We start from the raw sequence: 22916 nt of genomic DNA, 5'->3' as shown, positions 1-22916 counted from the left end.
CAATGATTTTGAGAGCAAAGAAATTGATAACTCGATCGGAATGAACACCTAGATTCGCAAATATGTAGATGAAAGGTCTTTTAAAACAAGTATATTTTCGTAATTGTAGAGTAGCCTCTATTTTGAATTTCAAACGAATATGTTGAAATCTCGGTGACGATCTTGAGACGACTCGAGAAGAAGCATTTTTCAAAAAATGTGCTATTTATAAAATGTGAAGCCTAAAGCACATTGTTTTGGATAATGTGCGACTAAGTAAAAAAAATTCAAAATTCAAAATTCAAAATTCTAAATTCTAAATAATTCCATTTTCTTTTTTTCAATTAATTAAGAAAAATGTTGTTGAAAGGTATGAGGGTGGACCGGGCAATTTAGATTTGAGACGGCTATGTTTGTGGGTCATAACATTTTTTTGCCGGGAGATCAAGCAAAGCTTTGTTACATGGCCACTTTCCAACGATCCCCAATAACTCCTTCTAATTCCACTATGTTTTTATGAGAATTAGTTTCTCCATCTCATGCCTAATATTCCTCGTTTGAACAATTCCCAAAACCCAAAAGAGGTCAAGCAACAAGGATCAAGTTACATTTCGTAGAAGATTAACACAAAAAAGAACACAACGCAGGCCTTCTTTTTGGTTAATCCGCCATGTTTTCCAAATTCTTTCATAAACCCGTCGATCAACAATCTCCATCATCGTCAGCTCCTTCTCCGGTAGAGTAATTCCAAAGTTCTTCGCATTTTCCTCCCCACCCCCGTTTTGGCTTTTCACATTCAGTTGTTTAATTTAACAATCGCTGAAGGGTATCTTTGAATTCAGCTTGAACTTGGTGCAATCATGAGGAAAAGTTATTTCCATTTTGCATTGTTTGTTACGAAATGATTGATTAATTTATGATTTGGGGCTCAGTGGAATTAGTTTATGCACATGCCTAGATGGTTAGCAATTAGCATATGATTTTTGAGTTATATTCTAATTTACCAATTGAGTTAATGTTGTTCTGAACCTACAATCACCACTATAGTTTCACTATCCAAAATATCAAATTTCTGATTCTATATTGACCATGGACCGAACAAATTGACTTTTGTTTTTGAGTATACGTGAATCTTCACCATGAAGTGCCCTTTCACTATCTATCTTTTCTAATAGACTAATCAGTCCAGCTCTGAAATAATCATCTTCTTGTACTTGGTGCACGTATTGATTCTTTTTCCATGGATGTAGTGGACTTAGAGAGTGATTGGTTTAACTTTTCTAAGTGTTTAATTTTGAAAATTTGTTGTTCTAAAAGAAACTGGAGTGTTCATCAATTACTCAATTGATTCTAAAACACATTCAAAGTTTATTTTTAAACAATTTTTATCCGAAGTGTTTGAATAAAAATGATTTTTTTTTTTATAAAAAAACACCTTTTGCTATATTCAATCCAAACGAGCTCTTAATGTTCTTTTGATGGCAGAGTGCAAAGAAGGGAGTACTAACTGGAACTGATTTGGACCCACGTGTCACTCTTCACTATGGGATCCCGCCTACTGCATCAATTCTTGCTTATGACCCTATACAAAGTCTTTTAGCTGTAGGAACACTGTAAGTTAGATTGCTACCCTCTGGAAGATTATTCATCATTAATCGTTGGTTGTTGGTTGCCTTGAGGGTCATTAATTTTCTTCCTGTGCTCAGTTCCCATATCTTTGGTTCACTTTGAGTTGGTTAGATTATTTTCTATTTGCTTCGAGTTATTATTGATAATGTTATGCTTAGAGTTATCTGCTTAATACTACAATTTTTGTCTATTTTGATACTTCAGAACTTTTTCTCTGTATAATTTTTATGTGTTTCTTAAGAAATTGTGTTCCATTATCATTGATCTACTTCCAAATTATTGTGGAGAATGTGGGAGAATGTCTTGAGAGAAGGTGAGGGACTTGCATCTTCAACTTACCTAACCACATTAAGATTTTTATTAATTCCAATTTGTTGAAATTCTTGAGAGTGAGAGTTGCTTGAAGTGATTTATGGTTCTGTGTTTTAGCATTTGAAGAGTAAGGGTTTTGAATTCCAACCATTTTTTATCTGGAAGGAAATATGTCAACTTTTACTTTCTATTTTAAATTTTGGTCCTCTCTCAATCTGTTTTTGTTTTTGTTTTAAATGTTTTGGTCTTTCTTGCTGCAGGGATGGTAGAATAAAAGTTCTTGGTGGTGACACCATTGAAGCTATTTTCACTTGTCCTAAATCATTGCCATTCAAAAATTTGGAGGTCTCTAATTACGGTTTAGAAAAAAAAATGCCTATCCTTTCCCCCTGCCTTTAAGCATTTGTCCGACCTGTTGTACCTCATTCATCTCTTCTTTGTTTTGATGCATCATTCATGTACTATGCGGTTTGTGAAACTTTAAATAAATTTTTATAGTTGGATGACATAGCATGTTTCTTCCCTGTTTAGTGCACTCCTGTGATTCAGACTGCTCATGGGTTGCTTTAGGTCCTGTTGGCTTTGAAATTGTCATCTTTTGTATGTCAGCTCCCTTGGAGTTACTGAACAAGAGACATATTATTAGTCTTTTAGATTGAATTTTGCATACAAAGACATCAAACAATATCTTGATATTTTGCAATTTCCATGTTCAGTATGTTACCTATTACCATGTACAGTATGACAGCTCATTTACATTGCTGATAATCTGACATCATCGTTATAATGTTTTCTTTTGTTCTTTTTTACAGTTCTTACACAACCAAGGTTTTCTAGTAAGCATATCAAACGATAATGAAATCCAGGTTTGACTCTTCACACTATTAAATTTCTATCAGTAGAAAGAGGCATTGGGTTTCTGTACTATATTTGTCTAATAGGCTTGTTTCATTCATTTTTCCCCATAGTTTCTTTTCCACCAGCTACTGAACTGTCTCAAATGTCTTTGGTAATGATAGGTTTGGGATCTGGAGCATAGGCAGTTAGTTTCTACTTTACAATGGGAGTCCAATATAACTGCATTCTCTGTACTTTTTGGCACCTGCTACATGTACTGTACCAGCATGCGTTATTGTCATTGTTAAAAAATTATTCTTCTTTATTTTGTTTTGAACTTACTAATTGAAAATAAATGGAAATGTGACCTGTCATTATATTCAGGTATGTAGGAAGTGAATATGCTATGGTGGCTGTCTTAAAGTTTGATGCTGAAGAAAGAAAAATCAAACAATTACCCTACTATCTTACTGCAAATGTCATATCTGGTAATACTTTCTCTTTATGTGGATTAGAGCTATCCTTAAATATCTCATGTGATCTTGTCTTGTCTACACAATTAAGATACATAGTTCTGACCATGGTTGTCATCATACATACTAAATTGCATCTTAAGTGAGCAATAAGAGCAGAGGTAAATGGTAAAAGACGTGGAGGAAATAAACTCAAATGCTGGTGGCTACTTATTTGAATTTAATATACTACAAGTTACCTTGACAATCAAATGCAGTAGGGTCAAGCAGTTGTCGAGAAAATAGTTGAATTGCATGTAAGCTAATTCGAACACTCATAGATAATATATATAACATTAATATTAATAGAAAGCTGCATCAAAGAAGGTTTAAGAGGTTGAAGAGAAAGAACATTAATGAATGGTTCATATGTTTTTTTTTTCATCTTTTACCTTTGATGTGCTTTGCAATAATAGTTGTGTGGTTATCTTTTAATCTGATAACTCCATGCCTCATCTATTATTCGAACCCTCATAGATAATATATATAGCATTAATATTAATTAAAAGTTGATCAAAGAGGGTTTAGGTGGCTGAAGAGAAATATGTAATGAATGGTTCGTGAATTTTTTTCTGTCTTTGATTTTTTGCTCTAGCATTTACCTTTGATGTGCTTCGCAATAATAGTTATGTGATTATCTTTTAATCTGATAACTCCACACCTCATCTTATTAGCTTTACAAATAAACTGATAATAATATAAAGTAGCAAGTGATGTTTGCAGCTTAAGTGAAATAGAAGTTGCTTTCACCTGGTCAATTCACTTGGATTACATAGATTATGCTGTGAACAGTTTCTTAGTAATGATAAGTAAACTTATTATTGAATGCTTAATGGATGATTTTACCAAGTTTAAGACTTGCTATTTAGGATTTAAAAAAAATCTATTAGAAGTTCGTGTATATTATTGGAAATTCACATGAATATTATGATTTGGTAGGAATGTTTTCATTTTTTTGATACTAACTGCTATGCTTAGCCTTCATTATTTAATGCTGTCAGGCTCAATAATCTTGAACCATTTCAATCATGTGCATTATAGGAGAAATAACTTCTAACTTGAGCCAGTCAAAATACTCAATTTATTTCTCCTTAATTTTTTTTTTCTTCTCTGATTTTTGTCATTGTAAATAAGGCTGAGATAAGTAGTCCTGCATTATTTATTGATTATACTAATATGTATTATACGTTTAATTTTTCAGAGGTAATTGGTGTGGAACTGCCTGATCAAACTTCAGTTGTCGGTGTTCTCCTTCAACCTTGTTCTCTTGGAAATAGGCAAGGAAATACTTTAACTTTCCTCCTGTTTTCCTGTTTTAAGAATTATGCCTTTACCTAATTTTTCTCCTGATACAGTGAAGTAATTTATTGGCTTGTTGTCTGAGTATAGGATGATTTTGTGAAGATACTTTATAGTTTGAAAAACTAAAAGAGTCACATAGTGCTTGGAAGCACTTCGGTAGTAAACTGTATTGTTCCATTCTCTGTCTGATCTCAAAATCGATACCTTTTCCTTGTCATAAGTTTTAAACCCAAAGAGTGATAAGAGCTTCTCTGACACTTCCAATTAAGTTTTTCTTATTCATCTAGTTTACTGAGGCTGGAGCTCGGAAGTGCACACTGAGATTTTCCCCTTCTCCTCCTCTCTCTCTTTCTTTTTTTCTTTTTCATGTAGTTTCTAGAAACTTTTCAGTGTGAGGTTGCCTTTCTCCTACATTTGACTAAGTTTGTTAGTTTATGTTGGCATACATGGACGTGTCTATGGAAGAAGGAGGTAGTTTGGTCTCTCCAGGATGCCAATGGAAGCATCAAACCTCTTGAATGATCCTTGGAGAGACTTTATAGTGTGCGTGTGTGTGGCTGTGGGGGGGGGGGGGGGGGGGGGGGGATATGTTGGGAATAGGTTGTAGATATAGCTAAAGTTGTTATTTTATTTTATTTTTATTAGTACAGAACCTGCGGGATATGGGGATTTAAATCTCCAACCTCAAGGGAAGGACATACCAGTTATTGCTAAGTTTGCCAGTTTATGTTGGCATACATGGATGAGCCAATGGGAGTAGGGGGTAGTTTTGGTCCTTGCGGGAAGCCACTGGGTGAGCAACAAACTTCTTGAATGTTTGATTAGGGTCTCACTTCTAAAATCTCAATTGTTTGTTACTATCTGGGTTGGGACCTAACATGCACCTCCTGAGTCTTTTTATTATACTCCCCCTGTAATGGACTTCAGTGGCGTGCTTACTTTTTTACTGAAACTATAAGAAGTGTGTATAGATAAAACAATGAACAAAAAACGAGGGAATGGAGCTGAATCTCTTACAATAACATGAGAGAGATCAGATTATGATTCTGCACATGTGCTTTCTTAGTTAAATCTCATAAAACATTATCCTATACTTTTATAATTTATTACCAAGGAGTTCCTATTGGTTTCCCTAATACATTAAAGCGATAGTAATGTCTAACTACTTAACTGAGTAAAGATGCATCTCTGCTTCCATCAGAGTGAGAAGGTACGGCTGAGAATCTGAGATAAGAGAGTGAGTGATGGAAAGTATTTGTACAACAAAGAATTGACACTATATGTAAGGTAAATCTTATGTTGATAAATCTTATTTTGTTCTACGTAAAATTAATGGCATGTCATCTTTTACAGAGTGCTGATTGCTTATGAAAATGGCTTACTTGTTCTCTGGGATGCCTCTGAAGATCGAGCTGTAATAGTTAGAGGTCACAAGGACCTTGAATTGACGGAGGGTAACATGACTAATCCCTCAACAGATGTAACGGACCTTGAATTGGAGAAAGAAATAAGCTCTCTCTGTTGGGTAGCTGGTGATGGGTCAGTCCTAGCTGTTGGTTATGTTGATGGAGATATCTTATTTTGGAATTTTTCAAATGTTACCTCTTCCAAAGATCAGCAAGTTAATCAATCTCGTAATAATGTTGTCAAGCTTCAGCTATCATCAAGCAATAGAAGACTACCTGTGATTATTTTGCGTTGGTGTCCAAGTGAGTTGCAAAATCACAAGGGAACGCTTTTTGTATATGGTGGTGATGAAATCGGATCTCCAGAAGTGCTTACCGTATGATGCACATTAAATTTTAGGCTTTCTACCTTTCCATTATAATTGCATAGTTTCTATTTCAATGTCATCTAATACATGTTTGGGAATGATTTTAAAAGGGTTAAAATCACTTTTGTCATATTTAAAATCTTACGCCAAAAGCGAAACATGTATCTAATAACTGAGAATTAATTTAATATTTAATTTTACACTTTTAAATGCAATTCTCATATCATCAAAATTGGTTTGGCTAATTAAAAGGATGTTGAAAAGTGGTTTTGAAAATGACAAAAATGATTTTAACTTTTTTATAATTACTCCCAAACATGATCTTAAAAAGGTGGAAAGGAGATGCTTCAAGTTTGTTATAAAACTTATAATCGTTGGATGGTAAATTAATTGTGGGGTTGTACATATAAACGTAGCTTTGTGGGGCCACCCTTTTTGTGTTTCCTATTTGATTGTGTATTCTAATTATCAACTTTGTATTGGAAAGGTAACGATTAAAAATATTGCATAGAAAATTGTAAACAAGACTTGCAAGTGAAGCTATGTTAGAAGACATGAACGACTTAGTCTAGGAATCTTTCAATATGCACTATAAGCTTCTTTTAGATGATATGACTTGCTATGATTGAACTTGTGTATGTGTCTGTATGTTTTGGGTGACTGTTATGTATGTTACTGATGGAAATTTGGACTACTTTGTGAGGTTTTGGAAATCTTGAAGGCCCCACAATCACTTGTTGGGGCATTATAATGCAAAACACAGGAGCACTCTAAAAGCTTTTACACAAATTAGTGCTTCCGTAGAATGTAATATAAAACGAACATATTCTTCAGCTTCTCACTAACTTGAGTTCTATAATTAATATAAGGAAAATTATAGTTTGTTTCTTCATTTATCCTTGCATATTTTTGTCTAACTTTACTTTGTTTTGTAACTATGTATTGCTTCATATTCATAATATGATTGTTCTCTTGTTGCAGATTCTGAGCCTTGATTGGTCTTCTGGACTAAAAAGCTTGAAATGCATTGGACGCCTTGACCTTACACTTAATGGTTCTTTTGCGGATATTGTTTTATCACCTAACGTTGGTGAAACAAAAAGAGGCATTTCTCTATTTGTACTGGCAAATCCTGGACAGTTGCATGTTTATGATAATGCTTACTTGTCTGGCTTAATGTCTCAACAAGAGAAATTATCTTCTGCTGCTGGCGTGCAATATCCGACAGTGATACCCAATATTGAACCATGCGCGACGGTTGCTAAGTTGGGTTTCATTCACAGAGAGGGAAAGGTCTTCCGGGCTCTGGATGAGGTACTCTATCTTTCATTATTATTAGACAACCTAATTTAATAATAGTGGGAAATTTTTCTTTTTAAAAAAAGATAGAATTATTAGGTTGAGAGAGTTTTATCTTAGAATAATAATGTTGTTTATTTATTCAGATAGAATTAAATAATATGGTTTGAGTTGTTCAATCATGTCAACTGCAAAACATTGTGCACGTCAGTGTGATACAATGTTCCTTTTCCTTTAGATTGTCACTACAGCCAAACATCATACTCAGGTTCCAGGGGATACAAAATGGCCTTTGACTGGTGGTATACCATGTCAACTCCGTGATGCTGGAGATTATCAGGTTGAGAGAGTTTTTATAGCTGGTTACCAAGATGGTTCAGTCCGAATATGGGATGCAACATATCCATCCTTTTCACCTATTCTCTATTTAGAGCCTGAGGTTTGTATTTCATGCTATGTTCTTTTGAAGTTCCAATTATATTATATTCTGCAGATGGCTCTTTCGTTTATGTTAGGTTATGAGCAAACCCATGAGTTCCATCAATATAGCACCTTTGAATATGGCATGTTTCATGTACAGGTAATAGGATTAAATATTGCTGGTTTAAGTGCATCGATATCAGCTTTGGACTTTTGCTCGGTCACTCTTAACGTTGCTGTGGGCAATGAATGTGGTCTGGTAATGTTATTTATTCTTTTAAGTCTCTTCTTTTAAGAGAGTTGAAATAAATGATTAGTTCACTATATCTACATTTGGGAGTTTGTAGGTTCGTCTTTACAAACTAGTTGGGAGCTCAGAAGGGGCAAGCTTACACTATGTGACAGAGACTAAAAATGAAGGTATCTTCATACGTAAAATTCCCTAAATTGTTGACCATACTTTTCTACGGTTATCTTCAGTGATATCCTTACGTACTGAGAGGAACACAGCCGTCATAAGGTGTCGATCAGAGAATTAAGTCCTACAATGTATTGTGGATTAGAAGAAAATGGCTAATAAAGGCTAGTTAGTGTATTACCTTTAAAACATTTCTCTCTCTCCTTTTTTTTTTTTTTTGGAATAAGAAACAATTTGATAGACAGAGTTAAAAGCTCCCAAACACCTAAAAGATGAATTACAATTAAAGAAGGAAGACTGATTGTGAAAATAGGGCTTCCATTTCACTAATGAAGGGCATTAAAAGTAATCAAATCTAGAAAACCCCCTCTAGATAGAACCAGTTTTGTGGAATATGCATCCATGTCGATCAAATCAAGAAGTCTAGAAGAGCAAAAGCCCCACCTAAATAAAAATTTAAAATCATCATGAAGGAGCAGGCTTCTGGTGAGGGAGTCCCCCCATCGCCCCCACCCTCACCTCCGTTGAAGTTTCTTTGAATATGCATCCATTCTGATCACATTAAAGAATCCAGAGGACCAAAAGCCTACGCGAAATAAATAAATGAAAGTTCATTGTGAATAACGGTAGTGGACTTTAGTGGAACCACACCCAGAAACTGTAGTTTCCATGAATATGCATCCATTTTGATTGTACCAAATAGTTCAGAAGAACAAAGACCTACTCTAAATAAATAAATTAGAGTTAATTATTAATAATGGTGGCAGGCTTCAGTGTGAGACTGTGGGAGTCCGCCCACGTATTTGTTAGTAAGATTACTAGATTAGGCATAAAAGATACAACTAAGTGAATGAAGGCTGCCCTTGATTGTTGAGTGTAAGTAGGAGACAGTGGGGCCTAGAACTTTTGTATTTCCTTTCTACCAAAGTAGCATGACACATATATTAGTACTGTATTTCTATCAGCAATATGTATATATTTTACTTCTAACTTGCTTGTAGTTCATTACATGCATAGAGGAGAAGGAATTCAATGTGCAGCTGTGTTTTCTGTCATAAATTCTTCTGTTAGCTATCTAAGTTTTGAGAACCGTGGAGCCACACTTGCCGTTGGATTTGAATCTGGACAGGTGAGTTTATCGTGCACATGATGTTTATTTGTTAGTGTCAAAAGTTTGTTGATCTATCATTGTTTCTATTGAAAGCAATTAACACCAACACGAGGCTTATGTTGAAACCCGAGAACTAAGAGAAAAACCACGATACTTTAGTTTTTATTATTTTCTTATGAGTAAATACAATAGGTACAAAGAGAGAGAATAAATAGAATACAATAGGAGTAAGAGAGGAAAAGATTTAGAAAATAAAATCTTCTATATTATTCTTTCCAAAAATACTCTAAGGGTAAAACCCTACTAATTCTAACACTCCCCCTCAAGTTGGGACGTAAATATTAATGAGTCCCAACTTGCTAACACAAAGGTCGATGTGTGGTCTGAGAAGCCCCTTGGTGAGAACATCAGCAACCTGTTGGCTCGAAGGAATGTACGGAATCCGTATGCTTCCACTGTCAAGTCTTTCTTTGATGAAATGCCGATCAATCTCAACATGTTTAGTTCTATCATGTCGAACTGGGTTGTTAGCAATACTAATAGCGGTTTTATTATCACAAAAAACCTTCAACGGTGTCTCACATTCTTGATGAAGATCTGACAAGACTTTCTGGAGCCAAATTTCCTCACATATTCCCAAACTCATAGCTCTGCATTCAGCCTCAGCGCTGCTCCTGGCCACAACACTTTGCTTCTTACTCCTCTAAGTTACAAGATTGCCCCAAACAAAAGTACAATAACTGGAGGTAGACTTTCTATCAACAACAGATCCTGCCCAATCCGAGTCAGTATATGCCTCAATGGTCTTTCTATTTGTTTTTCTAAATATCAACCCTTTACCAGTTGTATTTTTCAAGTATCTCAGAATTTTGTTAACAGCTTCCATATGTTTCTCATAGGGAGCCTGCATAAACTGGCTGACAACACTCACAGCAAAAGAAATATCAGGACGTGTATGGGATAAGTAAATTAATTTACCTACAAGGCGCTGATATTGTTCTTTATCAACTGGAACTTGATCATCAGAGTTTCCTAGTTTACAGTTGAATTCAATAGGAGTATCAGCAGGACGACATCCCAACATACCTGTCTCGGTTAGCAAATCAATGGTGTATTTTCTCTGAGACACGAAGATACCTTCTTTAGATCTAGCCACCATTCCAAGGAAATATTTCAGATTTCTCAAATCCTTGATTTCAAATTCATCACTCATTCTCTGCTTTAGTTGACTGATTTCTGTTTGATCATCTTCAGTCAAAACAATGTCATCCATATAAACTATTAGAACAACAATCTTCCATGTCTTGGAAACCTTTGTAAATAAAGTATGGTCAGAGTGCCCCTGACTGTACCCTTGGGACTTGAAAAGGTAGTGAATCTGTCAAACCATGCTCTCGGAGACTATTTCAGACCAAATAGGGATTTCTGGAGTTTACACACCTGCTGACCAAATTGGGCTTCAAATTCTGTCGGGGCTCATGTAGACTTCCTCCACAAAGTCTCCATTCAAAAAAGTATTCTTAACATCCAGCTGGTATAGAGAGGCCAATCTTTGTTCCTAGCAACAGATAGCAGGACTAACGGTATTCAACTTAGCAACTGGAGAAAAAGTTTATGAAGAGTCAATATCATAGGTCTAAGTAAATCCCTTTGCAACTAACCTTGTCTTGTGTCTATCAAGCGTACCATCTGCTTTGTATTTGAGAGAGAACACCCATTTACATCCTACAGTTTTATGTTCCTTGGGTAGAGCACAGATCTCCCAAGTTCTATTCTTTTCAAGAGCCTTCATCTCTTCCATAACAACATTTTTCCATTTCGGACACTCTAGAGCAATGTAGATATTTTTCTGTATTATGATAGAGTCAAGGCTTGCTGTAAAAGCTCTAAACTGTGGAGAGAGATTATCATAGGAAACATAGTTGCAAATGGGATGTTTCGTGCAGGACCTGGTACCTTTTCTCAAAGCAATGGGAATGTCAAGGGAGGAATCATACTCATCAAGTTTCCTTGTATGACCCTGTTCAACTTCATTATTACTGGTTTTTATTCTAACCTTAGTCTCATCACCATGGTTCTTTTCTTCCACATTTTCAAGAACAACATCAGACCTGTCATTCTCACTCATCATATTATTAGTACAAGGTTCTGTAGGGTTTTCCATACCTTGGTCTCGAGGAGGTTCGAAGTCTTGGACTGGAGCCAGTGGTTGACTAGTAGGAGACCCAACTTCCTTTCTGAGATTCCTCCTGTAACATGTTTTCCAGGGAACTTGGTTTGTGGGTAGGATTATGGGATGAGGATCAACGTCAAATACGGTACTAGGAGTAGGTTCAATAAATTCAAAGGTGCTGTTAGACTCTTCACTCACACTCTCCCCCTGAAGATGGCTAACGGGAAAGTAGGGTCGATTCTCACAGAAAGTAACACCATAGTGACAAAGTATTTCCTGGACGGCGGGTGAAAACATTTATAACCGTGCTGGTGAAGGGATACCCAACAAACACACAAGTCTGAGCCCGATGGGTAAATTTGGTTTGATTAGGGCCAAAATTATGGACATAAGCGGTACACCCAAACACACGAAGAGAAACCTCAGAAACAAGACGAGTAGAGGGGTAAGACTCCTTAAGACAATCTAAGAGAGTCTAAAGGTGGAGGATACAAGAAGGCATTCTATTGATTAAGTGAGCGGCTGTAAGAATAGCATCTCCTCACAGGTATGATGGAAGGGAAGTGGAAAGTATAAGGGAACATGCTACTTCCACAAGGTGAAGGTTTTTTCGTTCAGCCACTCCATTTTGTTGAGGAGTGTAGGCACACGAGGTTTGGTGAACAATCCCCTTGGAGGCTAGAAATTCACCAAGGTTATGGTTTTGAAATTCCCGACCATTATCACTCCGAAGAATTGCAATTTTTGTATGGAATTGTGTTTCAATAGTATGATAGAAGTTTTGGAAAATGGATGAAACCTCGGATTTATCCGTGATAAGGTAAACCCAGGTAAGATGGGTATGGTCATCGATGAAAGTTACAAACCACCGCTTTCCTGATGAGGTGGTGACCTTGGAAGGACGCCAAACGTCACTATGGATGAGGGTAAACGGTTGTGTAGGTTTATATGGTTGTGAGGGAAAAGAGACCTGATGTTGTTTAGCCTGGATACACACATCACAAGATAGAGAAGAGACATCAAGTTTAGAAAAAAGGTGGGGAAATAAATATCGCATATATGTAAAGTTTGGGTGGCCCAGTCGAAAATGCCATAGCATACAATCTTGTTCAAAAGTGCTAAAGTAGGACAACAGTAAACTAACCCTAGAAAAACTACTACAGGAGGTATCATCATCAAGGATGTAAAGTCCCTGCTATGTCGGGCAATGCCAATTGTCCTCCCCAAGCTCATGTTTTGAAAATAAACAGATTTAGGTAAGAAGATAGCTTTACAATGTAACTCACGAGTGATCTTGCTTATAGATAACAAATTGTAAGACAGTTTAGGGACATGCAAAACATCCTGGAGAGCAAAACCGTCAAAGGGAACTATTTGTCCTTTGCCAACAATCGAAGCTAGAGAGTCGTTGGCTATTCCAATTTTTTCATTACCGGCACATGGGGCATTCGAGATAAAGTGTTCCAAAGAACCTATCAAGTGATTTGTAGCCCCTGAGTCTAAGATCTAGGGATTCTTCCCATCAACGCTAATAAGCCCAAAGGACTGAGGCATACTTGACTGAGCAATGGCACCTAGAGTCGAAGTCTTGGTCTGGCTTGCAATAGGACCAGTTGATTGAGAAGTACTGGCAGGGTAGTCTCACTAATGTAGGCAAGTCCTGAGTTCTGCTTTTCGTTGGAGGACCGTTTCTTACCTCCTAGGGGACAACCGTGGAGTTTCCAATACTGATCCTTGGTGTATGCCATTGTTTCTTGCAGTGCTCACACATAGGGATTGACTTCCCATTATTCTTGTCACTATCATGATTTGAGGTCCGAGTGCTAAAGGCAGCGGAGTCAATGGTAGGCATAGTCAGTACACCCATGGCAATAGTGCGATCCTCTTCCAGGCGGACTTCAAAACACACTTCCATTAGGGAGGGAAGAGGTCTTTGTTCGAGTATATGGCCACAAACAGTATCAAATATGAGATTAAGTTCTGCAAGGAAGTCATAAACACGGTCAGCCTCTTCAAGTTTAGCATATTGTGTATCGTCATTTGGTGTGTCCCAAACTATCTCTCTATACAAATCCATCTCTTGCCAGAGGAGAGAGAGCTTGTTAAAATAGGTAGTCACGTCCAGGGTCCCTTGTTTGCAATTATGGACCTGTTTTCGCAGTGTATACAATCGAGAGGCATTGTGTCGTTGCGAGTAAAGGGTCTGAGTTGTATCCCACAAATCTTTTGCTGTGGCTGCATATAGTAGAGGCTTGCCGATTTGTGGTTCCATACTATTAATCAGCATGGACTGAATAAGTGAGTCTTCCCCTTTCTAGAGTCATTCCAAGGTGTTTCCTGGTGGATGACGTACAGTATCTCCAATTAAGAAGCCAAACTGGTGGCGACCTTCGAGGAATATCTTTATTGATTGGACCAAGAGAAATAATTTTGCCCATTTAATTTTTCACCTAAAAAGTTCCTTGTAAACGAACTCAAAGAGCCAATTATATAATTTGACAATAAATTAGGGAACGAAGTTACCGGGTTCTTGGAATACATCGGCAACTCGGTTGGTTTTGAATGCGTCGAAGACTCGCCCACTTCAATGTCCGATCTGTTCTGGGGTTGATCAATCCCATTACCAGAAAACAACTGTTGCTGTAAAGAGTCAACATACATCGGATGCTTATCGTACAAATTTGACAGATTTACAGTTGAGGGTTACTATCCGAAGTGCATAAGCAGTGCGTGAGAATGCGGATGGCCGGAAGGGTATGACGGTTGGACATCCGATGGCGCGTAGAGGGGAATGGGCTGGGTGGTGAGATGAAAAGCATCAGCGCGTGGGCCCACGTGTCGAACAAGAGCGGCGCGTGGGCCCACGCGTTAGATAGGAGCGGCGTGTGAGTCAGTTTCTGGTCAGGCGGCAGCGCGTATGGCTGCGAAACTACTCCCGTTGGGTAGATCGGCGGTTTCTGTAGGTTTTGGAGCAGTTTCTCCATGGCGGCGTCCATGGTGGCGACAGTGACGGGTTCAATTTCGATCTAGGTTTCTCCTAGGTTAGTTTCTAGGGTTTCGTTATTGCTTTTCTCTGATACCATATTGAAAGTAATTAACACCAACAGGAGGCTTACGTGGAAACCTGAGATCCCGAAGAAAAATCACGATACTTTAGTTTTTATTATTTTTCTTATGAATAAATATAATAGTACAAAGGGAGAGAATAAATAGAATATAATAGGAGTAAGGAAAAGATTTAGAAAATAAAATCTTCTATATTATTCTTTCCAAAAATACTCTAAGAGTAAAGTCCTGCTAATTCTAACCGTTTCTGTTCTGGTGCTTTGACAATTCTCAAGCATAAGCTAATTGGATTCCAAACCATGAAGTTTTATGCACGTAGGAAGCGAAAAATGGAGGGCCATGTAATATGTAAGGGAGTGCGTCGGTGTGATTTTGCCTATTATTTAGGGGCGTATGTTTGATTGATTTTGTGGGCTCCATCGAATATTGTTAGTTAGGTTGCAGAGCAATGTAAGTTTTTGTGAGACTCACATGGTCTCTAATCCTCCCTACCTTTGCCAAAATTGTTGATAAACAAAACGAATTCCTATCAAACACATTGTATATGCTTACTCTTGTGAATTTTTATGACAGGTTGCAGTGATTGATGCTAACACATTGTCACTGCTATATCTGACAAATGACGTGTCCAACTCAAGATCTCCGGTCATATCTCTGGCTATCAAAGTATTTCCAGAGACAAATCACTTGGAGGTTAGTTCTGAGGAGTCTACACCTAAAACTGCCCATCCTCCCATAAAGGGAATGTTGCTCGTAATGACTAAGAAATCAGATTTAGCTGTCCTCGATAGTTCTAACGGTGAACTCATCAGCTTCCAATCAACAAATGCAAAGGAGTTGACTTCAATATCCATGTATCTTATTGGTATGTGTTTCATTAGAAAAACAAAACAAAATAGTTCTGTTTCTTTTCATTTACTTTCTCTGGCTACTTTTAGAATTGTTTGTCAACGTTTAAATTTTTGCTCAGATGGTGATTACTTATTGCCTGAAGCGTTCGGTGGAACTCATGCACCTAGCACACCAAGAATCAGTGGAGAAAGCAGTTCTTTACCTGCCAATGCCCACTCTGGAAGTACATTGCACGAAGTTGGAGCCGAGACCTCAAGTGGAATGGTGAATGCAGAGTTAACAGTTGCTAACTTGTTCATTTTGCTTTGCTGTGAGACAGCACTATACCTGTACCCCTTGAAGCTTACGAATAAGGTGCCTCTAGTGTTTTCACCGTGCTTCCTTCATTTTTGTAATATGTCTTTGCTAATATGTTGAGCATCCTTATTTTAGGGTGAGAATAAATTTATACGGAAAGTGAATCTTACAAGACCATGCTGTTGGACTACACTGTTAAAGAAGGACGGTAAAGTCTCTGGCTTGGCAGTTCTTTACCAAAATGGTATGATTGAAATCAGGTGAAGTTCTGAATGTGCTTTCTTTTATGCCAATTTCTAAGAATCAAAATTTGTTTTATTCAGAAATTATATCGAAGAATATTTGAGAGGTTTAAACTATAGCTATAAGGCGAAGAATGGGCCATTACAAACTCAATAGTTCATTCAAAATTTTAGGCTTTCCAAAATGTATGGAGTGGAGGTGTCCATGGAGATTTCTGTTCCACAGATAGCTACCACACTGTTGTCCATAGAGTTTTAGCTTCTCCTTCGAGAAAGTACCTGTTGAAGTAGTTTGACCTCTTAGAACTTCATGTATAGCACCATTTCATCTAGCAAGTTGCTTCACTTTGTGGATGTGAAAGCCGTTACCAATGTTTCAAATTGAAACAGTTTTTGTTTTCAATCCATTTTGAATTACTAGCAATAATCTTTTCATCAAACCAAGTGATGTATTTCCTAGTTGCACGTGTTTACTTTTCCATTGACCATGCTATTTTAGCTCAAGCAATAATACGTTGGTTGTATTAATATTTAACTGCAAGTTGCTTCCATCTTTAAACAGATCCTTCCAAAATCTTGAGGAGGTGCTGTGGGAAAGTTCCTTGGCGTCGATTCTACGGTGGAACTTCAAGACGAACATGGACAAAACAGTCTGTTCTTCTGATGATGGGCAACTCATGCTGGTTCTCTCTCCCCTGATAAATAAGTTTTTGAATTTCTTTATTTTCTCAAAAAGCATGGATACAGAATAATTGTCAAACAATTGCGTACACTTTTGTTGTTTTCAACTTCAAAAATGCTAAAAATATAACAGGATATTATTCAAACAAAATTTCATTTTTTTAATTTGTGAAAACAAACATGGAAGAAAAAATCTAGCAACAAAGAAAAACAGATGTAGAAAAATTTGTCATTATGAAATGATTTAATAGAAACAAATACTATAATTTTGACCCCCTTGATTTCCTTAATCTTCTTACTTGTGATACTTCCAGATGCATCACACAATTTGTCTGCATCTTTTTTATCATTTTGGTCTGTATAACTATCAAGCAATGGTGATGCTGACTAATTTAATATAAGTTTGATAGCTTGGTATCATGATTGATTTACATTTACTTCTTTCTATTATGATTTGAATTTACAGTTAAATGGGACTGAGTTTGCGGTTGTGTCTCTATTGATCTACGAAAACGCTTTCAGGTTTTTCTCCCAATATTATATTGTGTATTATGTGGGGACTAATGTGTCTTCTTCCTTTCAAGCTTTTAATCTCACAGATTATGTTATTTTTAGGATTCCCGAGTCTTTGTCTTGCCTCCATGATAAAGTCCTTGCAGCTGCTGCAGAGGTCTCGGACAACTTTTATCCAAGCCAGAACAAACATGTAATCTACTCTACTTTCTGGCCATTTTTCAATGTTTTTAAAATTTTTCTGTAGGGAAGTCTGATTTTTGTTTCGTTTCTACTGTCCAAGAATGCTACTTCTTCTGGGATTTTTGATAGTGTTGTCAAGGGATTTAAGGGTGGTAAAGTGGAAAACGTTGTGGATCCTTTTTGTCTTTGTAAACTGAATGGTGCGCACCTGGAAAGTTTGTACTCATATCCTCCATTTTTAAAGCCCTCCAAAGGAGTGATTGATGGGCAAGACATTGTCGAGCTTGATATAGGTACTCTACTTGCGCTTTCATTGTACTCCTTTAGTACCTTTATGTTCAATTTCTGAATTTAAATTGCTTTCTGATGCAGATGATATTAATATTGATGAACCCTTAGTTGTGCGGTTTTCACCTAAGGCAATCAAGAATGAAAACGAAGGTACTGTTTACTCTCATCTGCCGGCAGTTCTTGATTTCTGTTACATTTTACACTTAAATTTCGACATTAATGAAGGCAAGAGATCAGAGAAGGAAAAGTTATTTGAAGGTGCTAGTACTGACTCACAACCTAAGATGAGGACAGCTGAAGAAATTAAGGCGAAGTACAGAAAAGTTGGGGTATTAGTTATGATGATTTGGAATTGTTTTTACCTTTCTCTACTTAATCGTGAATGTTCTCTGATTGCTAAAAGTCTTTTCAGAGTGCTTCAGCGGCAGCTGAAGAAGCCAGGAATAAGCTATTAGAACGGCAGCAAAAGCTTGATGTATGTTTTATATATATATATATATATAACGCCTTATTCTATTTTGCATCTTTCAATTCACGTAATTGGTTTTGGTTGCTCATGAGACATGAATGTCACAAAATACTGTTGAATTGAGTGATATATCAGTTCTTAACTGTTTGGCGTAAACTTTCAAATAGGGAAATATCAAAATACGAAGCCTAACTTCAAAAAATTTAGATTCTTATAGAAAACTACTGCATTTTGCTCCACGATTGTTCTCTACTTTGGATTCCTGAAACAACTTAATGTAGGTTTGCAGCCATATCCAACAGCAAAATTCGTTAGGATAATCACCAATCCCCCACCGTTGAACTAAAAAAACCATATCTAGATTCACCTTTGTTGTTTCTGCTAACTATGATGCTGTTGGACTTGTCAGAAGACTCAAAACCATAAATGAGATAGTCTATTATTCAGTTAGTGAGGAATACTAGGCATTCAGAATATCATATGAATTATTTTGGGGAAAAGGTACACGAGTTTATGAAATAAAAAGAAGAAGACAAAAAGCTAAATTACGGTTGCCCTGGAACACTTTTCTTTGATAGAAATGTAATTAGGATGAAATTAGGAATGTTACTAAAGTATTAAGAATTGGGGAACATTTTTCTATAAATTGGCCAATGAGTTTGTCTGGAGAGTTATAAATATTGGGATTGGAAAAGGACGAAGGTAGTCTCAATTGTTAGCTGATTTAGGCTTGAATGGTATCTCGAGAGGGGAGGCTCTATGTCATAAGTGCTTATTTGGATGAAATTAGAAATATCATTCGAGTATTGAAGATATATTTGTAATCAGTTGTGTTAACAAAATTGTCGTGCTTTATTAAAAATAGAGGGATCAGGAAAGGATGAAAGCACACACTAGTTTAGCTTGGCTTAGGCATGAGTGAGATGCTCTTTGGATGAAAGCACACACTAGTTTAGCTTGGCTTAGGCATGAGTGAGATGCTCAAGTGGGACTAAAAGAAAGGTCCAAGTACCTCAAATTACTTGATTATCTCGTAATTGTTTATCTTTTATATTTCAATATCAATCTAGTTGTTCCGATTCTATATGAATATGTCATTGATATCTTCGAAAACAATAATATCTGTAAAGTCACTAAAGAACCTGCCGTACAATCTTACTTTTCTTGTTCAATTGACACCAGAAACTCAGCGACCGAACTGAAGAGCTGAAGAATGGAGCTGAGAACTTTGCAGATATGGCCAAAGAACTGGCCAAGAGAATGGAAAATCGTAAATGGTGGCAACTGTGAGGTAACAGGGATTTGGGACTTAGCTTGGTCCATTCTCAGGAATGACAAGTCTATAATCTGTCGAAAAGGGTTCCACTAAAGTTTCACATTTGCTCCGTGGCATCTTCATTTGTGCATCTCAAACTATACCTATTTCTTTACAAACTTATTTCAAGTATCTAATCACAAGTGTCACGTGGCGAACTTTTTCTTTTCGATATATTTTTTCTTTTATATTTTTCTTTCCTTTGTGATTGAAGAGATGCATGAAGATGGGTGCAGATCCAATATTAACAAAGGTCTTCGACATGAGGATTCTTTTTACTTTGGAACATATAGAAGCATTGTCATTCATTCGTGGGTAAACAAACATCTGAATTATAGGATGGAAAAAAAAGGGATAAGAAAGGTAGGCTTGTTCCCCTTCCAGTTGGATATATAATGTAATTAATTATCTTTGAGTTTGTATGAAACCAAATCTGTATTATACTTTTTGAGTATTAATGAAAATATACATTTTACTTTTACATAATCTTTGAGATTGTTTGGGTGATAATGTTGCACAGATTGTTCTATATGTAAGATCTCGAGTAGAATTTTAGTGGCAAAAAGAAAAATCATGAGAACAAAATTGTTATTTTAAAAATTTTGGAACTAAGTGTTATTTTGGATTAACTTAAAAAGGAAATAATTTTTTAAAAATTTTTATTGTTATTGGAACTTTTTTTATATATAAAAATTGTTTAGAATATATTTCAAAAACTATTTGAAGTAGTTTTTAAACTTTTTTTTTTTCAAAATGACTTACATGGTAAAAGACTTAAGAATGTATTTCAAACAACTTTGAAATAGACATTTTTTCTTACTTTGTTCTTTTTCAAAATGACTTAAGTAATTATCCTAAAAGAACTGTAATGACCAAATACAACAGGAGAGAATTTGAAAATTAAAACAAGATAGAAAAAAACACGATTAAAACTTATTTTTATTATTTAAGTGAGAAAATCAATATTCATAGGTCATGACAAGGTAAATTCGTAATGATATTCTCAGCCAAAACTCATAAATTTAAATCTTCATTTCAAATGTTGAAGTTAAAAAAATTAAAATTAATCCAAGCCTAGCCCTCTCAAATCCCTTCAAATATCTTTCATTGAGAGGAATTTCGAGTATTTCATACCTCCTCAATAAACAGTACACCGTCCAACTTTCTTTCAAAAGAAAACCCAAATAAAGCAAAAGGCAAAAATAAAATAAATCTATGTGAATCTAATTGCAAAACGTGTAAAATATATATATATATATATATATATATATATATAGAAAGTCATATTGACCAAAGAAAAAAAAAACAACTAACTTGCCTAAATTATGTATTTATTTCAATATAATAAATAAGGATAGAACTTTGAGCTATTTTTACTTATATATTTATGTTGGTTTATTGATATTTTGAGCCACTATTTATTTTAAAACAAGAGAATTTAGTAATAAAAACTATGTAGATCCAATCCATGTGACAAAAATAGTCCATTTATAAACAAATTACTACTTATACTCTTTTTCTTTTTCCTTTCCTGCTGTGAAATATTTAATTAAGAATTGATGTTTCAATTAATTGTAATATCCTCTTTTGCATTTTGGAATGAGGTTCACATGGTTTCATTTAAAAGGAAGAATGGGATTGTTTGAACTAATTTAGTTATTATAAGACTATTTCAACCTAGCTACGTTAATTATGAGAAATATCTTTAAAAAATGAAAAAAATAAAAAATAACATTTTACATAATTTTAGACGATATTTTCAAATATAACAAGTGGAATCCAAACATTTACAAAATATAACAAAAATATTCTTATCCAATAATAGATTTTTTATAAATAATATGATAAAAATTAATCAATGATTTATTATCGAATATTTTCTAACCGTACGAAAAGAAAAATATTCAAGTATGAGTAATAAATATGTTGAGAATAGATTTTGATATTTCAACTTTTCTTTTTTTCTTTTTGTATTATATTTAAGGTAAGAATCTTGAGACGTTTTGGTGTATTTCCATGGAAGAGCCGACCATAAAGTAGCATACAAAAAAGTTATTGATCACTTGCCGTTTTGTCTTTCTAGACCAAATGTTAGACGTTGGAAATTATAAATATTTGAAATTACACGTAGTTCCCTAATTTTAAACATCATATTTACTTTGTACCTATATAAAATATACGATATTTTTTAATATGACAAATAAACTGAAACCATTTATAAACTATACCAAAATTAGTCTGCAAATTTTCTATAGCTCATTTCAATTTTTTTTCTATATTTTGTAAATAGTTTCGATTTTTGCTGTTTATGACAATTTCGCTCTCCTTCTCTCTCTATATATACACACATATATACACATACATAGAGAATTCTTGTGGATAGAAAAAATGAATTTTTTTAAATATAACAAATCGACAAAATATTTACACTATATAGAATAATTTTTAAAACAGAAAAAACTCACAGGATCACGATGTGAAATACGAAAAATGTCCTAGTCAACATGCGATTAATCGACCACACAAACACACGTAATCCTTTTTCTAAACGATCATCATATGCAATCGTGTAAAATATGATACACAATCGTGTATGAAATGATACAAGATCATGTAGGTGGTATCAACACCAGCTACATACGCATGTAATTCTTCTTCTAAACGATCATGATACGAGATCGTGTATGAAATGATAAACAATCGTGTACATTTTTTGAACGATGGAAAAATTCTTCAAATCGTTTAGACTATATCAAAGTGATATTTAAATGATCTTGATATTCTGAAAGATGGGCTGTAAGAAAGAAAGAGAAGACGAAGAAAGAAAGACAAGATGAAAGAAAGAAAAAAATGAATAAAAATACAAGATATTCCAAAAGAAGATGAATGGAGGAGCTAAAGAAATATAAAATAAAAATAGAAGAAGAAATAGTTAAAGAAATCTAGAATAAAAGATAAATAAAGCGTAAAGAAGATGAAGAAAGAGAAGTGACAAATTATCCGCAATATTAAGAATAAATTTGAAATTTATGAAAAATTTCTACCAGCTTCATAGATTTTTTAATTTTGTTACATAGACCATAAATATTTTAAAGTTTTTATTATATTTATGAAAATTAATCTAGAAAAAAAATTGAAACTTACGAAATATAGCAAAAAGAACTAAAATATGCTAAGAAAAATAGGTTAGAATTTTACTATCTTTTATAAATAGTTTCAAATTTTTGAAATTTTTGCATGA

General features: G+C 35.2%; 1 protein-coding gene across 6 annotated transcripts; it reads left to right on the top strand.

The window, feature by feature from the left end:
• The first annotated feature begins 376 nt into the window (after positions 1-376).
• LOC103502872 (lethal(2) giant larvae protein homolog SRO77) lies at positions 377-20161 on the top strand. Of its 6 annotated transcripts, none has more exons than XM_008466991.3 (25): positions 379-715; positions 1465-1592; positions 2181-2265; positions 2733-2786; positions 2940-3031; positions 3142-3245; positions 4471-4546; positions 5925-6354; positions 7327-7659; positions 7883-8083; positions 8225-8323; positions 8412-8484; positions 9484-9611; positions 15406-15697; positions 15803-16038; positions 16117-16241; positions 16786-16906; positions 17371-17426; positions 17520-17610; positions 17701-17893; positions 17973-18041; positions 18117-18220; positions 18304-18366; positions 19543-19651; positions 19890-20161. In XM_008466991.3, the coding sequence occupies exons 1-24, from the start codon at positions 650-652 to the stop codon at positions 19648-19650; spliced, it is 3327 nt and encodes a 1108-aa protein (XP_008465213.2). In that variant the 5' UTR covers positions 379-649; the 3' UTR covers position 19651; positions 19890-20161. The 6 variants fall into 6 exon arrangements, with proteins under 6 accessions (XP_008465214.2, XP_008465213.2, XP_050947433.1 ...); XM_051091476.1 differs by having other exon boundaries at positions 380-715; positions 7913-8083; XM_008466992.3 differs by having other exon boundaries at positions 377-715; positions 7913-8083; positions 19543-20161.
• Positions 20162-22916: the final 2755 nt, after the last annotated feature.

Source organism: Cucumis melo, chromosome 10 (genome assembly GCF_025177605.1).
Source record: "Cucumis melo cultivar AY chromosome 10, USDA_Cmelo_AY_1.0, whole genome shotgun sequence".
Lineage (NCBI taxonomy): Eukaryota > Viridiplantae > Streptophyta > Magnoliopsida > Cucurbitales > Cucurbitaceae > Cucumis > Cucumis melo.
Note: the sequence above shows the minus strand (reverse complement) of the source record. Positions and strands in the feature narration are given on the sequence as shown.

Excerpts from the sequence above, each read along its gene's own strand:
- LOC103502872 (XM_008466991.3), top strand. The coding sequence starts at position 650 with ATGTTTTCCAAATTCTTTCATAAACCCGTCGATCAACAATCTCCATCA. Across the intron at positions 8,324-8,411 it reads TGGGCAATGAATGTGGTCTG|GTTCGTCTTTACAAACTAGT; the intron begins GTAATGTTATTT and ends GGGAGTTTGTAG. Across the intron at positions 9,612-15,405 it reads TTGGATTTGAATCTGGACAG|GTTGCAGTGATTGATGCTAA; the intron begins GTGAGTTTATCG and ends TTTTTATGACAG.